Here is a 16,848-nt window from a genome sequence, read left to right on the forward strand (position 1 = left end):
GACTTCCTAAAGAACCCAACAAATATTCCCAAAAGCTCCTGGGCAAGAAAGCTGGCAGGCCTGGAGCAAAGCCTGGCTTTACTGGGTGGTGCAGGCCCTGTGCCAAGGTGAGCTGCTGTACAAAATTCACTATTTTGAGCAGCTGGGTTCATTTTTATTCTGGAATTCCCAGCAGCGAGCACCCCTGGGATGGGGATACTGCAGCTCCAAACTGGCCCCAGCTCCTGCCCCTGAGCAATTCCCACCCAGACAAACAGTGCCCAGCCCAGCCCAGCATTCCCACTCAGCTCTGGCACCTCTGAGCAGCAGCCTGGATGTGGGCAAGTTGTGAAAGCCTCGGGGGCCAGGGGAGAGGCAAATGCTGTAAAAAGCACAGAGAACAAACCACAGAGACCTCGTGAGAAGGACTCACCCCAGCAAATGGATCTGCAGGGACACTCCAGGGACATCAGACATCCTCAGCCTCACTTTCTGTTTCACTCCACTGAGATGAAACTGGATCTCAATAATTCATTAATGGAAACAGCCATAAAATGTAAGAGAAATACATTTTAAGTGAGACAACAGCAGCCCTAAAACTGGGTGTGAGTCACTCCTAGAATTTATTGAAACTTGAAATTATTACAAGCTTGGACTGTGAGCAATAAATCCATCCATACCTCACTTTGTAAGCAGAGAGGGAACAGGGCAGGAAAACTGATTTATCGGCAGACAGCTGCCCCTGGAGACAGTGCCACTGGCATGAGCAGCAAGACACTGCTCTGACCCATTTATTCCTCACATCAAGTACAACTGGCATCAGTTTGTTGGAGTTTTTTTATTCTAATATCAGGAAATACATTAAATACCAACTGGTATCTCTTACACTGAGCAGCATGAAATTAATTCCAAGGACTGTGGTGCCAGCAAATGTCCTTTGTGCCAGAGCCATCACAAGTCAGGAATACTTTGCTTTGCCATGCACAACCTGCTGAGTGTAGGGATTCGCTTAAAAACCCATAACCTTTTACCAAAAGAAGAAAAACAAAAATCTACTTTATTTTTACCTGAACAATAATATAAAATGTTTAAAATCAGCTCTGAGCCCAGCAGGGCTGGGCTGGCTCTGTCCTGGTTGCTCACTATTGTTCACAGAAGCCTGGCCACGGGTGGAGCTGTGGAGCAGAAGCTGCAGGAGGAAGCTGGAGCCTGAGCAGGGAAGGCTGGCAGCCTGCCCTTCCCTTGGGGAGGACAGATCCTGTCCTATGTACACATTCACAGGTGTCCTGGCACGGGAGGGCTTCACACAGAGCCTGGGATTGCCTCAGTTCCACCAGGCTGGGAAGCAAACCAAGGACAGGGGACTGTGAGTTATCTACACACGAGAACCACGCGGCAGCTGCGGCCAAGGGAGCTCAGCCCCACAGCTCTTCTGTCCTCCCAAACTTGTAGATCAGGGTGCTGAGGGGGAAAAGAGAAAAGAAATAAAAATCAGACCACACACTGGGTGACTTGAACAGTATCCCTAAATCTTACCCTGTGCAAATCAACAGCCCAGCCATGAAGTTTTAGTCAGATCAGGATTTGGGGTTGGTGTTTATGTTTGATTTCCTGTGCATGGCTGGAGCTGTGGGAGCCAGCTGAAGCCCAAACACAAAAACAGCCACTCTCACGGCCCTTCTGGAGGAAAAGCCTGGGAGTTGTGAAATCCAAGGAGTCCAGAGCAGCAAGGCTCACTCTGCTGCCTGGGAACCAGCTCAACGAGGCAGGATGTGCTGGGATAAAACCTAAACAATTCCATTTCTGTGAACAAATCAGAAGGAATGTGAAGCCTGGGGTAGAGAATCAGACCCCAAATGCCACATGTTGTGGCTGCCCCATGCTGGAGTGTCCCAGGCCAGGCTGGGCAGGGTTTGGAGCCACCTGGGATAAGGGGAAGGTGCCCCTGCCCAGGTGGGACTGGATGGGATTTAAGGTCCCTTCCAACCCAAACCTTCTGGGATTCTAAATAAAAAACTTCAGGCACAAATCTGCCTTCAGCAGCTTCCCTTCTCAGTCCCAGAGGGGGTTTAGGAGCTGCTGTTTCCTGCAGCAATATCCTCATTTCCCAGAGCCCACCCAGGTCCCTGCAAAGCACCTGGTGTGGGGAGGAAGGGAAAGGATCAGCCAGGAACTGAAAGAAGAAAGGAGGTGAGGTGAAACTCTCAGTGACTCATCTTGGAACTGACACTGCTTAACACTTTCAGTGCCTTTTAGTAATAAAATCCATGGACTGCTAATTGCATTCCACAGCTAAAAGGAGTTATTAGAGACTCCAAATCGATTTTCAACTGTTACATGATAGATTTAATAATATTATTTGAAATAAATCCAGTGTGCTGTTACAAAACACAGCAGCATGCTCTCACAAAAATGAATTCTCACTCTTTATAACTGCAAGCTCAGCCAGTGAAGGGAAATTCAGGGAATATCAAGCACCAGAGACCTGAGCCACTGGTGTGAAACAGTCTGGAAAAGGGGAATGGGCTTCCCCAGCTGGCTCTGCTGGGAGGGCAGCCAAGGGATTGCAGGGCAGAGGTGAGTGATGGCCATTGTCCAAAACCAAAATCACTGGCAATCCCTCATGCAGAACTCTGTGCTTCCCTGGGCACCCACATCCCAGAGCTGCACACCCAGGGGAGCAGAGGGAGGGAGCCAAGAGCCTGGCCAGGGCAAATCAAACCTGGAATGTCAATGCATGGAAGCAGCAAAGTCCCCCTGGAAAGAGGGGAATCTGCCCAGGTAACTTACCTGAAAAATATTAATGCATTCTGGAAAAACACTGCTAATCCAGGGTACACATTAGTGTCTGCAGAGAGGAACAGAGGAAACACTCAGTGCTGTAGTTCTGGCAAGGTGGGGTTAACAGGGTGTTCCAGTTACTGGGAGCTGGGTTTAACACACACTATTCCAGTCACTGGGAGCTGGGGTTAGCAGGATATTCCATATTCCAGCTATAGGGAGCTGGGTTTAACTGGATATTCCATATTCCAGTTACTGGGAGCTGGGGTTAACAGGATATTCCATATTCCAGTAACTGGGAGCTGGGTTTAACAGGATATTCCATATTCCAGCTATAGGGAGCTGGGTTTAACAGGATATTCCATATACCAGTTCCTGGGAGCTGGGGTTAACAGGATATTCCATATTCCAGCTATAGGGAGCTGGTTTAACAGGATATTCCATATACCAGTTCCTGGGAGCTGGGGTTAACAGGATATTCCATATTCCAGCTATAGGGAGCTGGTTTAACAGGATATTCCATATACCAGTTACTGGGAGCTGGGGTTAACAGGATATTCCAGCCACTGGGAGCTGGGGTTAACAGGATATTCCATATTCCAGCTATAGGGAGCTGGGTTTAACACACTATTCCAGTGCCAATCTCAGACTACAGCCTGGATGCTGAGGCTCGGATTTCCCAGACCCCAGGCTTCCATCCCTGTGATTTCCTGCCAAAGCTGGCAAGAGCAGCACTCTGCAGAGGAGCAAACAGGCAGACTTACTCTGTGTGACATATGCTCCAAAGAGAATCCACATGGAAGCAATGAGGGATCCAAACATCAACATGAAGCCGATGAAGAGCCAGATCCGAGCCCCTGCAGGGAGAGTGAAATGTGGATTTTATCCCCAGGGACAGAGAACCCAGCTGCTCCTCTGGGAGGATGGCACACAGGAGCTCGCTAAAGGCACAGCTGGAAAGGGTTAAACCCAAGGATCAGGGATAAATCCACCTGCTCAGTCATTGGAAGGAAGGAGGGATATTCCTGTGCTGAGGTTCTCTGAGCTGGAACATGAATGACACACAAAAAGCACCACAGGCCACTTCAAACGGCAGCAAATCCCTCCAAATTCACAAATCCCTTGGAAAAGGCTGCTGGGATCCATGTGGGAAATAGAAAGGGAATTGTGAATGGGAGCAGAGGGGACAGCAGGTGCAGGGACAGCCTCAGCAGTGACAAAGGGAAATGGAAATGTTTGTGACACATCCCCAGGGAATGGCTGCTCCACAGCCACCCCCAGGCAGGAACTGGATTCTCCCAGCAGCTCTCCAGGATTTGCAGGGAAAGTTTAGGAAGCCAAGACATCCAGAAGCTGAATTTCACCAAGTTCCCTTTCTGACAAAGCCAGCACTTATCTCCAGGGGTTAATTCTGTAAAGAAATTCATTCACAGAAGTTCTCTCCTACTCCTTATCTCCTGATTACTTCTTTCACCAGGACCTGGAAAAACTCCCAGCAGGTAAATGATCACCTGAGCAGGATTTGTAGAGTTAATTTACCTGTTCTTCCTAAGCAGCCATCGCTGTAGCTGTCTCCTCTCACCTGTGCATTTGATACAGCATTTATCCTGGGGGCAAAAAAAGGAAATACAACAGAAAATCAATTTAGAGTTCTAAGTAAAACCCCAGCTTTTTTTTTTTTTTTTTTTTTTTTTTAAGATGTGACAAATTCTGGGAAATTCCCTGGCATTCTGCCTAGTCACAAATCCCAAGTCATCCCTTCTTCTTGCCAATACTGAATGATTCAATAGAAGTTGTTACTTTTATTTACATCTCCACAAGAGCCAGGCTATTGCTTCCCCTCCCATTTGAGGAAGTTTTGGGCAAGGAACAGCTGTAAAACTTGTAAAAACTGAGGGAAATGCAGCGAATTGTTCCATATTGAGGTAATTATTGCATTCTCCATCCCAGGCCAGGCTGGGCGCTGGGGCTGGAGCAGCCTGGCACAGGGGAGGTGTCCCTGCCAGGGCAGGGGTGGCACTGGGTGGGCCCTGAGGTCCCTCCCAACCCACACCATTCCCTGATTGTGTGATTTATCCACGCTGCCAGCAAAGCCTGGCTGCTGCTGGTGGCTCTGTGGTGAGCCCTGTCCCCAGCACTCACATGAAGAAGGCCAGGGTGGAGAAGACCCCGCAGGTGTGGAAGGCGTGGTTCAGCTGCTCCGGCTTGGGATAGACCACGGCAGCATCGATCATGATCCACCAGCCTGTGAAAAACTGGGCACAGACACACACAGGGCTGAGCCTGGGGGCACAGGGCAGCCAGGGAGAGCAGGCAGGGCTGGGCAGCACTGCCTTCACTGGCTCCTAACAAGCACCCGCTCCTCTGGACAGGGATGTAGATGTGCTCGATGGGCAATGCCTGCACAAATCCCAACCCTGCTGTGTTCAGGGGAGTGTTTGGGAATCAGCCACACTTTCTGTTCACATTAAGGAGTGGGGTATGGATAAATTTATGCCCAGAGCTGCTGTGGCTGCCCCTGGATCCCTGGCAGTGTCCAAGGCCAGGTTGAACACTGGGGCCTGGAGCAGCCTGGGACAGGGGAAGGTGTCCCTGCCCATGGATGAACTTTGAGGTCCCTCCCAACCCAAACCCTTCTGGGATTCTATGAAATTCCCTGTGCAATTTCTGTGAAATTCCCTGTTCCTTGTTCCCCTTAAGAACAAGAATCCAGACTCTAAACACACATGAGATGGGGATGGTGCAGAACAGAGCAGTTCTAACAGATCCAACTCTGCAGCAATCCATGAGGGATTTCCTCTCAAGGGGAGAGATCAGAAACGGCTCACAGGCCTTGTGACAACGCTGCTGCCAAGCCCACAGTGACCCCTGGAAGGAGCAGGCTGGATTTGGGGAAGTTAAGAGGCAGAAGTGGCAGAACCAGAGGCCCAAGTGTGACAGTTTGTGGCTCACCAGCACGCCGGCCACGATGGAGGCGATGGCGTTGCGGCGCTCGCTCCAGTCGATGCACTCGCACTCCGGCCAGCGGAAATTGTCCAGGAACCCTGCCATGGCCTCAGCTCACAGAGCCCTGGGGACAGCTGTCACTGCCCTGGGCTCGGCTGTCGCTGCCCCAGGCACGGCTCACTCTGCCCTGGGCTCGGCTGTCGCTGCCCCGCTGTCCCAGCACTCTGTCCTGGGCTCTTCCATCAACAGCAGTTCCTGCGTGCCTGAAACACAGCCAAAGGTGAGGTCAGTATTGATGCCTTCAGTTTGAGCTTTCACATTTTCCAGATTCTGTACTGCATTTGTGTGCAATTCTGAACTCCACATAAAGTGTCAGCAGCTCTCCTCACAGCTCAGTCACACAGAACAATCCTGCTCCAGCCCCAGAACCAAGGACACCACTGCAGCTTCAGCCCCAAAAAGTGTAAAAACAGTGAATTGAGGAGAACAAACTGTGAGGGTGGGACTGCATCACCTGGAGCTGTAATTGTAATTAACCCAAATAAGGAAATGGAGCAAAACTTATAAAAGTGTGAAAACTCCTGACTGAGGGTCCATCTTGGGTGGAGCCACAGCCAGGCCCTTGTGCTGCCCAAGGTGCATCCTTTAAAGACCTTTCAATAAGGGATTTATTCCTTATTTATTTATTTATTACTTTATTCCTTTAACTCTGTCCAGCCCCTGCCCTAGGCAGACTCTCAGTATCAATCAGGAACATCTCCAGATGCTGGACAACTCCCACGAGTTCCAGTCTGGGGGCTTTTACAGAATTCAGGTTTTATACAGAACCTTCCAGTGGAATTTGCCCCACCCACAGCAGGAGAGGGAAGGAGATTGTTTTAAAGCCATCCCAGCCCAAACCATTCCATGATAAACTCTGCTGAGCTATGTTCACAAAACAACCTCCCTTACACAGAACTACAAAAGAAAATCACCACACAACCCCAAAGCTTATGGCAGAACTTGGTCCATAAGTCGTGTCAAGGAGTCTCAATTAAACTGTAATATTTCCAGTCTCCAATCTAACAGATAATAATATTTAGTGCCTTTTTAACACAGAGAAAAAGAGCCCAACTCAGCAAATCAAACCCTGATGCTGAGGGTAAAGAAGGTCTCAGTGCACAGAGAAAAGGTCACAGGGAGCCTTAAATATGGGAAGAGAAAAGCAAAGTTAATTAACTGACTCACAGCTGCCCTTAGCACCATTCTAATTTGCTTTAGTATTGTCAACTCCTGCATTTCCCAACCTGCCATAATTCATTTCCAGCCATTTGGTAAAGAATAACAAAAATGTCCTTCACAACTGTGTGACAGCACAGACTGCTGGAGAACATTTTCTGGTTAGTAACAGCAGGGAGAAGAAGTGGAATAAAAATCAATCAATAAACAGTTTGTCCATGCTGCAAACACAGGTCACCTCCTGGAGCACGATCCAAAGGTTTGTCCTCCAGAAACCCACACTTGTGATGCCACTTCAAATCCCAAAGTGATTTTAATTTGTGCAGCATCTGGGCTCAGCCATCTGGTGATTCTCCTCAGGAATTCTCCTCTCACCTGTCCCTGGCAGTGGTCAGATCCCTGCTCATCCCACAGCTTCCACAGGGAACTGCTGTGCTCCTACAGAATTCCAGGGTCAGCAGGGTGGGAAAAGCCTTGGAGATCATCCAGGGCCACCCCTGGACTGCAAAGCTCCCCGGGCAGCCCCTGCCAAGGCCTGAGCTCCCTTTCCATGGGCAAATTGCTGCTGCTGTCCCAGCTGAGCCTGCCCTGGCCCAGCCTGAGGCCGCTCCCTCTGCTCCTGTCCCTGTTCCCTGGCAGCAGAGCCCGACCCCCCCGGCTGTGCCCTCCTGGCAGGGCCTTGTGCAGAGCCACAAGGGCCCCTGAGCCTCCTTTGCTCCAGCCTCAGCCCCTTCCAGCTCCTCAGGGATTCTGCAGCCCCTTCCAGCTCCTCAGGGATTCTGCAGCCCCTTCCAGCTCCTCAGGGATTCTGCAGCCCCTTCCAGCTCCCTCAGGGATTCTGCAGCCCCTTCCCAGCTCCCTCAGGGATTCTGCAGCCCCTTCCCAGCTCCCTCAGGGATTCTGCAGCCCCTTCCCAGCTCCCTCAGGGATTCTCCAGCCCTTCCCAGCTCACTCAGCTGAGTTACAGCTGCTCCTGAAGCCCTTCCTCATGTTCCACTCTTAAATGGCTCCACTTTCTCTCTTCCTCTTCAGAGCTGTGTCTGTTCCTGTCCTGCAGCAATTCCTGTTTCCCCTTCCAGCTCCTCACCCACCCACACTGGAACCCTCCCAGCTCCTGCTGCTGTCCCACTGTGGGCTGAGGGGCCTTGCCTGGCAGTGGCTGCAGGGAAACAGGGAATTATGGAATGGGTTGGGTTGGGAGGGACCTCACGCCCACCCAGTGCCACCCCTGCCATGGCAGGGACACCTCCCACTGTCCCCAGTGTCCAGCCTGGCCTTGGGCACTGCCAGGGACCCAGAGGCAGCCCCAGCTGCTCTGGGCACAGGGACACCACAAAAAGGGTGGGCAAATCCCACCTTGGCAAATCCCCCCAAGGTGTTCAAGAAATCCAGCTAAAATACCCTGGATTTAATATGGCAGAGAAAAGGAGTGCACTGACACAGGGGAGGGGAGAGATCCTCCCAAGGGACCTCAGCAGAGCATCCCTGGGGGATAAAGGGACACAAGGCAACAGTGGGCAGGGCAGTCAGAGGGGCAGAGTGTCCTGGGGAACGAGAACTAGGAAAGGAAATGGGACTGGGATTGTGTCCCTGTGCCCCTCAGGTGATTCCCCACCTGCAGAGCTGCCCCAGCGCAGGGAGGAGCTGGAGCTGTGCAGAGAGCCCAGAGGAGGCTCCAGGATGGGCAGAGGGATGGAGCAGCTCTGCTGGCAGGAAAGGCTGGCACAGCTGGCATTGCTCACCTGCACAGGAGAAGCTTTGGGCTGAGCTCAGGGTGGCCTTGCAGGGCCTGGAGGAGCCCCAGGAAAGCTGGAGAGAGACAATGGCCAGGGGATGCAGGGACAGCACACAGGGAATGGCCTCAGACTGAAAAATTCCAGGTTTAGACATTAGGAACAACTTCCTGCCCGGCAGGGTGGGCAGGGCCTGGCACAGGGTGCCCAGAGCAGCTGGGGCTGCCCCTGCATCCCTGGCAGTGCCCAAGGCCAGGCTGGACACTGGGGACAGTGAGAGGTGTCCCTGCCATGGCAGGGGTGGCCCTGGGCGGGATTTGGGGTCCCTCCCTACCCAAACATTCCATGACCTGTAATTCTCCATAATTCCTTAGAAAAAGAGGGAGCACACAATAACCTGCATTTTCACTCCCAGGGACACAGGGACAGCTGCCAGCCCTGCACACACCCTCTGGGGAGGCAGATGCCTTCAGCTGGGATTTCCCACCTGGATCCAGGTGCAGGACTCATCCCTGCTCTAAACTCCCCCACCCACACAGCTCCCAGGCAGGAAATCAGGTACAGCCCTTGGAATTCCTGTCCTTCAACGCCCTTCCCACCATCAGCCTCCTCCCCGGTGCCAAGGGCAGGCAGGGACATTCCTCAGCCTGTCCAGCACACACAAACACCTCTGCAGGAACAAATGGAGACTCTGGAGCTGGAAAAACCACCCCTGGCAGAGGGGAGCATGGAGAGCAAACCCACTGCTCTGCTGTGCAGACAGAAAACACAACAGCAGCTCCACATTTCCACCCGAAAATCAGCTCTTCTCTCCCCAAATGAGCTGATGAACAAAATACTGAAAGCAGTTGCAAGGAAACAGGAAAAGTCTGCAGGAAGAAAAATGCCTTAATGCGGAATATCATTGGGTTAGTAAAGAACAGAACTGCCTGTTTCCAAAGACAGGGAAATACAAAATGAAAAGGGAAGAAACTTAAAGACACAAAGGATATTCAAGTTTTCCTTGAAGAAGATGCATCTTCCACAAGCAACTCCTCAGAATATCCTTTAGGTCACACATTTCCCCACATGCACAGAGGACGAAAAGAATATCAAGGGCTTATGTGAACATTTCTGCAACAGCCACTGCCGTTTTCCCACTTATTTCAGTGATTTCCTGCACTTTCACTTTCATTCTCCCTATTCCACAGCACTGATTTTTAAGTATTACAGAAAGACAAGAGCAAAGAAAGGAAATTTTAAGCTAATTTGCACAAAAACAAGGCTGTGTAGCAAAGTTATTTACAAGTGATATTAACTATATTTCAATTCCTTACAAAGCCCCGGGTCCCGGGCAGTGTCCCAGGCCAGGCTGGGCACTGAGAGCAGCTTAGGGACAGTGGGAGGTGTCCCTGCCATGGCACGGGTGGCACTGGCTGGGATTTAATGTCCCTCAAACCCGACTCAAACAATTCCATGGTTTATCCCTTCGCACCAATGTGCAGCTCAGCCCCAGGACTGCCCGCAGCAGAGGATCTTTAGGAGCGATATTAAAGTTTAAAATTGAGGAGGCCGGGTACAGAACCCATCTGGATCCCGCAATTCCCAGGGCTGGCTCTGCCTCAGGCCCGCTCCGAGCGCATCGCGGTGCCCGCCCTGGCACCGGGGCGTGGCGGGGCACGGCGAGCCCCGAGCCCGAGCTACGGCCCCGCCAGGGGTTCCTAGGGCCGGCCGGGTACATTGTTATTTAGATAAAACACGGCATTTTCTCCGTTAACCTCCCCTACCGAGCCCGCTCCCCGCGGAGCACCGGCGGGGCGCCCTCAGGGCCGGACAATCCGCGACACGCCGGCGTCCCAGGGAGCGGCCCCGGGTCCCTCCCGGTGCGGTGCCGCTCTCTCTCTCGCCCCCCATCCCGCTCCCTATCCCTGTCCCTGATCCCGGTCCCGGTCCCTGTCCCGGTCCCGGTGCCGCCCGGCCCGGCCCGGCGCGGCCGCACGTACCCGCTCCGGGCGAGACGCTTCCGCCTGAGGGCACCGAGCCCCCTGACTGACGCGCCCTCTGCCCAATCAGAGCCGAGCGCCGCGCGTCAGCCGAGGGCCGGGTAAGGACAGAGCGGTGTGATTGGCCAATACGGCGCCACACGCCGTAAGCCCGCTCGGGCGGGGCGGGAAGAGGCGGGGCCAGCGCGCTCCCGCCTTTCCCTCAGGCTCAGGCCCCGCCCCCTCCCTCACGGCCCCAGCCCCTCCCGCCATGGCCGCCCCCTCACGGCCCCTCAGCCCCAGCGCCGCCGCCACACGGCCGGGAGTGACCCCCGGCCGCCTCCGCTGCCCCACGGGAACAGCACAGTATTGTCATTCCCATGCTGGAATAGATAACGTTCACCCCTAAATGCTCTTACACCTCACTCCTGTGTCTGGTTTAATGAAAATAAGGGGAAATAATAAACATGGATAAATTCTAACTCATAGGATCAATCACGGAATGGTCTGGGTTAGAAGGACAAGCAATACTGGACAAGCAATATGGGGATTACATACATGTCAATAAGTGGCCATCTAAAACAGCCAAACAAATAAGTGCCAAAAGACAGAAGTTGAATAAAAGCCCTGGGAAAAGAAGAGAACTGGATCAAAGTCAGCGTTTTGAGGATTAGAGGATGTGGAATTGAAAGCATCACATTGTGCTCAAAGTCCCCCCTGCTTCATTTTATAACCTTAACTTAAATGTACACACTGTGCTCCATCAAGCCCAGACACCACACTCCCTGCTCCCTCAGAGGGGCATAAGAATAAAGATTTATCACTTATATTTCTTCTATAAGATGCCCTGCTCTTTCTTCTCCTTTATTCCCTCTTCTCAGGGCCTTCTCTGTTATCTCCACTTTCATCCCGAGATGTTACTGCTCTGAAACATAGAAATCCTCAGCATCTACAGTGGAAGGAAGGAATTTCTTCTCAATACTTTGTTTAAATCCCTCTTTCAGTTTCAAGCCGTTCCCGCTTGTCCTGTTGGGCAAGAAACAGATTCCTCACCCTGAGAAAAATTGATATATCAAATATTGTATCTTCATAATATATAAAATTATCTATCTATACAATCTTCTGTCTTCCTATTAAGATGTCACTTAAGCCTTTCAAGCCACGAGGCATGTGGCCATTAAACCAACAAATAGGAAGTTCTGGGAATAAACGTGGTTTTGGATCTGGGATCAGCAATGACTGCACCCTTTTTCACAGTCATAAACCAACATCTATCAAATTCAAATTAACAGTCCAGTGTCAGCCAGAAAAATTCCTTCTGAAGGCCATTCTCTCCTGGATCTTCTGTGTGCAGTGGTTGATATTCCTTGGTATTGGCTAAACACTGCTCTCAAGAGCAACAAAATTATAGACAAGCCCTGAAACACTGAACTCCTCTAAACACCTGGGGAACATTAAAGTGGAAATTATTTTTTCCATTGTCACTGTAAATGTTGCAGAAGTGGATTTTTGTGCCTGGCAGGTTTTGATGGCATCGGTGCAAGGCTGATTTAAAGTTCCTCAGTCAGGTCATACCTGCCCCATTTAAACCCATGTGGTTTTAATAAGAACATAAAAATCCCTCATTCTGCTGATTCACCCTTTATGGCACCTCTGGTATTGAAGTGCTGAGGCTTCTTTGTGAGCCAAAGTGTGTCCCATTTCTTGCAAACTGGTTTCTATTCACCCTTGTGCCACGAATTGGATTTGCTCTTGAAATCTCCCACTGGATTTGTCTGAACAGCAATTCTGATCCAATTACTGCAGATCCTAACGTGAATCAAAATGTGAGATTTTTGAGAGTGCTATGTCAAAGGACCTTCAGAAAAGTATCTTTAATTCACAGTATCTTTAATTAAGTTTTTGTTATAAACAAGAATAAATTACGGAAATAAACATTCATACACAGAGCTGGAAGGTGTCCCTGCCCATGGCAGGGGGTGTTCACCAATAAATAAATTTCCAAGACCTCTTTCTCTGTAAAAGACACAAAAATGCACTTGTGCACATGCACATTCCAAGCCAAGACATCCAGAACCCTCCCTTCACAGCCAGTGAATTTACCCTTGAACAGGTGAATGTACTTTTAAAAAATATGCAGAGAACCTGCCAAAAATTCATGAGTTGTAAGTATTGAAATAAGAGAGCAAAGGTCAAACAGGGCACAGCAAGACTCCATTTTAATGTGTTTTTCTTATGCCTCTGTTTCCCCTTTGAAGTGATAAGAGCCTGTAAAAGTGATTACTGTGCTGAAGTGAAGCATTAATTTGGATTTCAGCAGAAGGAAAATGGCCTGCAAGAGAAGAACTGATTTGTTGCTGCTGTGGTTTAACCCAGCCAGCAGCTGCTCAGGGGTGGGGAGGTGGGGAGGGCACAAAAGGTGCTGTGCAAGCCCTGCCCAGCAATAAAACCACCCTGGAATGGTCAGCACTGCCTCCAGCCCGAACCCAACACGCAGCCCCAGACTAACGATGAGAAAAATTAACTCTACCACAACCCAAACTGGCACATTTCATTTAATAATATTTTAAAATATCTCAATTATTTATAATGCAAATGGTCATCACACAACCAAATTTCCTTCAAGTAGTGCAACAGCGTGGATTTGACATTTCCAGCGAACCTGAAATTTCTCTAGTGCTACATTTCATTAATAAAGTGCATTCAAAAACCTTGGCAAGAGGAATTAGCATGGATTATTTCGGTGCAAGTTTTAACCACCTCAAGAGAGCAGACTTCCACCCGAACCTTTCGCCCTCTTCCCCCCCGTTTTCCTTCGTGCCTGGATCAGAAACCTTCTCCGCGACGGCCTCGTAAGTCTTTCGCGCTCGCAGGATCTCCTTGTCGGTGCTGAAATGCACCATCTGCCTGCTCAGGATGGGCACCACCAGGTTGAAGTTGTCGACCCTCTTGTTCAGCTTCCTGATGTCTTCCGCGAACTGCTCGCAAACGCGGCCCCACTGCTTCTGCTCCGACAGCGTCATGGGCTCCCCCAGCTTCCTCCTGGAGGCCACGATGCTCTTCCTCAGGCGCCCGATGGTCTCGCGGATCTCCTTCTGCAGCAGGATCCACTCGGGCTGGTAGCCGTTGTCGATGAGGATCCTGTTCAGGTTGTGGGTCATGGGGTCGATGTGGGGGCTGTGCGAGAACTTCTGCAAGGGCTTCCCTTTGCCGCTCAGGTTGTCGAAGTCTCCTTTGGCCATGGACTCCTGGATGAGGTCCTCCACCAGCCGCTCCACGGCCTGGGTGATCTTCACCTTCTTGCTCTGCCGCACGTCCTGGGCCCTGCTGAGGTCGCTGCCGGCGTAGCGGCTCTCCAGGCGCTGCTGCCGGTACTCCAGCACCTGCTCGGTGGCGCGGTCCACGCGGAACTGCATGTACTGCTTCTCCCGCTGGCTCGGCGTGCCGATGCCCACGCCCTCGAAGCTCAGGTAGTGCCTGTGCTGCAGGGACTTGGACTTGAACTGGTCTTCCTCCTCCTCGCCGGAGTCTGATTGCTGCTTGGCCGCCAGGTCGCTGAGCACCACCCTGTAGGCCTCCTCCACCCGTATGAAGGCCCTGGAGTCGGCCATGCCGGAGCTGCTGTCAGGGTGGTATTTTTTGGCAAGATTGTGGTAGGAGTTCCTGACGTCGTCGAGGGAACAGCCTTCCTCCAGCTCCAGAACCTTGTAAGAGTCCTTGACGTCGTTTTCGGGTTTGTAACCCGACAACATCCTGCACAGAAATGGCTTCAGTTTCCTCGGGATCACGGCTCCCCGTCCCATCAAACAGTGCCCCATGTTGTTACTCAGCATGACACAAAGCCACTGGGGATTTCTTCAGGTGCAGCTACATTATAAAGAACCTACAGACACATTTGGACAAAAATCATGTTAAAGATCCTTTTTTTAAAGAACTTCCAGGGCATAAGTCTTATCTTTAGCCTGGTGTATTAAAGAAATCCCTACTGAAATTTAGTAGTATTTTTTTCTTTTACAGACTATTATTGAAATCACAGAATCCCAGAATGGTTTGGGTTGGAAAAAGCCCACCCAATGCCACCCCTGCCATGGCAGGCACACCTCCCACTGTCCCAGGCTGCTCCAGCCCCAGTGTCCAGCCTGGCCTTGGGCACTGCCAGGGATCCAGGGGCAGCCCCAACTGCTCTGGGCACCCTGTGCCAGGGAACAATTCCTCATTCCCAAGATCCCATCCAGCCCTGCCCTTCCTAAGCTTAAAGTAATTAATTTACTTGATTTCTAATTAATTCGTATTGAAGTAGTAATATTACAATGTAAATGAAAATTAATTCTCAATTTACTTTTTTCCTGGTATGACAACAGGAACACAGGTTTGTTCTGCACTGCAGAATTCCCTGGAAGCATTTTTATCACCTTTATTCTTCTACTGTTTATTTTATTGCCTTTCAGCAAACATTGTAAACTGGAAATAACTTCGATGCTGAGCAATAAATGCTGAAACAAATCCCTCCCTTCTCCTCTGTACCTACATTCAGCAATAGCTCAATTTCCTATTCCCTTGGATCAAGAGCTACAACCTGGTACGTTGGCAGAGGAGGTCATCACAGCACAGCAACATCTGGATCAGCACTCAGGTTACAGATTCACTAGGTCAGCCTTTGTATCCCTGCAGTTGCCAACTTCCTTCGCTGGTGCCAGGCAGGGGCATAAACCTGGAATTCAGAACAGATCGATAGCAGTGAGCATGTCACTGTGTCAGCAATTCCAGTGATTCTGGGTTATCTGGGGACACAGCCAGGACAGCACCTCAGCAGGTGACAAAGCCAGCCCTTAGGTAAAATCAAAGTAGAAATATATAACACTAACTGGACACACCAGTTACACATCAGCCAGCTCTTCTTTAGTCATGGAAATCCTTATGGAAATGCTGGATCAGTGGACCTAAAGACACAGAGAGGGCAACATCTCCTTTGCTCACTCCATCTCCAAACAAAAAACTAGGTCAAATCAACTCCTCAAGGTTAATCAAAGTATAAGCAGCATTTATGTCTTCAGCACAAACCAAACTGCCCTTCTGCCCTAACCCAGAGAAGGAAAAGGACAATACTTGGGACTGGATCAATCCTCGATATTTTCAGCTGGCTTTGATCCATGTAGGCATTAAGTCATCAGCTTGTGATAACGGAGCTCATTAACACCTTTTATTTATGACCCAGTGATTTCATTCCATCTGGGTGGCAGGCAAAGATAGCTACTAATTTTCCTACCGCCATAAAACCCCATGTAACTACTACTTAAAGAGAATGATCAGTAAACACACTTTTAAAATTCAATTATTGCTCCGAAAGTGACTTTCTCACAACTCGGTAGCCCCGATATCAATAAACCTGTTGTTAAGATCCACATACAGAACCCTCACCCCGCGAGGGGGCCGGCTGGGCAAGGATGATTATTCCCTGGCAGCATGAACGCAGCGATGCCGCTGGAATTTGGGAAGGGGAGATGCATTGGGCCCCCCAGGAGCCAGCCCCGCTCCCTCCCTCCCTGCTGCCCGGGGGTCCCGCACCTGGAGCCCGGCCCGCCCCCGCCTCACCTGCCTGGTGCCGCCGGCCGGCCCCGGGAACGGGCCGGTAACGGACCCGCAGGAAGAGGAGGGGCCGCAGGAAGAGGAGGGACGGGCCGCGCTGTGCCCCGCGCTCAAGGACAGAGAGAGGGGAAGGAGCGGGCAGGGAGGGCAACAAAGGGGCCAGACCGGAGGGTCGGGGAGAGAGAGAGACAGGGAAGTAGGGCAGGCAGAGGGAGAGAGAGGGGAAAGAGTGGAGAAGGAAGGGAGCAGGGCGGGAGAGGGTCCCGCTTGTCCCCGCTCTCCGCCAGGGGGCGCCCGAGCGGCGCCGCAGCCGTGAGGGGAGGGAGCCGCGAGGGGAGATGTGCCATGGTGGGGCTGTGCCATGGTGAAGATGTGCCATAGTGGAGATGTGCCATGGTGGAGATGTGCCATGGTGAGGCTGTGCCATGGTGGAGATGTGCCATAGTGGAGATGTGCCATGGTGGAGATGTGCCATGGTGAGGCTGTGCCATGGTGGAGATGTGCCATGGTGGGGCTGAGGGGAGATGTGCCATGGTGGGCTGTGAGGGGAGAGGAGCCATGGTGGGGCTGTGAGGGGAGATGTGTCATGGAGGGGCTGTGAGGGGAGATGTGCCATGGTGGGGCTGTGAGGGGAGATGTGCCAT

The 16,848-nt window shown here is 51.3% G+C and overlaps 3 protein-coding genes across 5 annotated transcripts in view; 1 reads left to right on the top strand and 2 right to left on the bottom strand.

Moving 5' to 3' along the window:
- Positions 1-16,848, top strand: part of CRYZL1 (crystallin zeta like 1) — a 286,566-nt gene that overhangs the window by 123,935 nt on the left and 145,783 nt on the right. The window lies entirely within an intron of this gene.
- Positions 580-10,713, bottom strand: TMEM50B (transmembrane protein 50B). Its single transcript, XM_054293815.1, has 7 exons — positions 10,640-10,713; positions 5,713-5,969; positions 4,903-5,015; positions 4,300-4,367; positions 3,525-3,617; positions 2,770-2,827; positions 580-1,440 (listed from the first exon to the last, which is right to left on the bottom strand). The coding sequence occupies exons 2-7, from the start codon at positions 5,809-5,811 to the stop codon at positions 1,395-1,397; spliced, it is 477 nt and encodes a 158-aa protein (XP_054149790.1). The 5' UTR covers positions 5,812-5,969; positions 10,640-10,713; the 3' UTR covers positions 580-1,394.
- DNAJC28 (DnaJ heat shock protein family (Hsp40) member C28) lies at positions 13,158-16,456 on the bottom strand. 3 transcript variants are annotated; one of them, XM_054293790.1, is made up of 3 exons: positions 16,211-16,456; positions 15,195-15,329; positions 13,158-14,501 (listed from the first exon to the last, which is right to left on the bottom strand). In XM_054293790.1, the coding sequence occupies exon 3, from the start codon at positions 14,449-14,451 to the stop codon at positions 13,354-13,356; it is 1,098 nt and encodes a 365-aa protein (XP_054149765.1). In that variant the 5' UTR covers positions 14,452-14,501; positions 15,195-15,329; positions 16,211-16,456; the 3' UTR covers positions 13,158-13,353. The 3 variants fall into 3 exon arrangements, with proteins under 3 accessions (XP_054149765.1, XP_054149766.1, XP_054149767.1); XM_054293791.1 differs by having other exon boundaries at positions 15,192-15,329; XM_054293792.1 differs by having other exon boundaries at positions 15,147-15,329.

Source organism: Melozone crissalis, unplaced genomic scaffold (genome assembly GCF_028551555.1).
Source record: "Melozone crissalis strain CALT ecotype California unplaced genomic scaffold, PUWL_Pcris_2 ptg000187l_1, whole genome shotgun sequence".
NCBI lineage: Eukaryota > Metazoa > Chordata > Aves > Passeriformes > Passerellidae > Melozone > Melozone crissalis.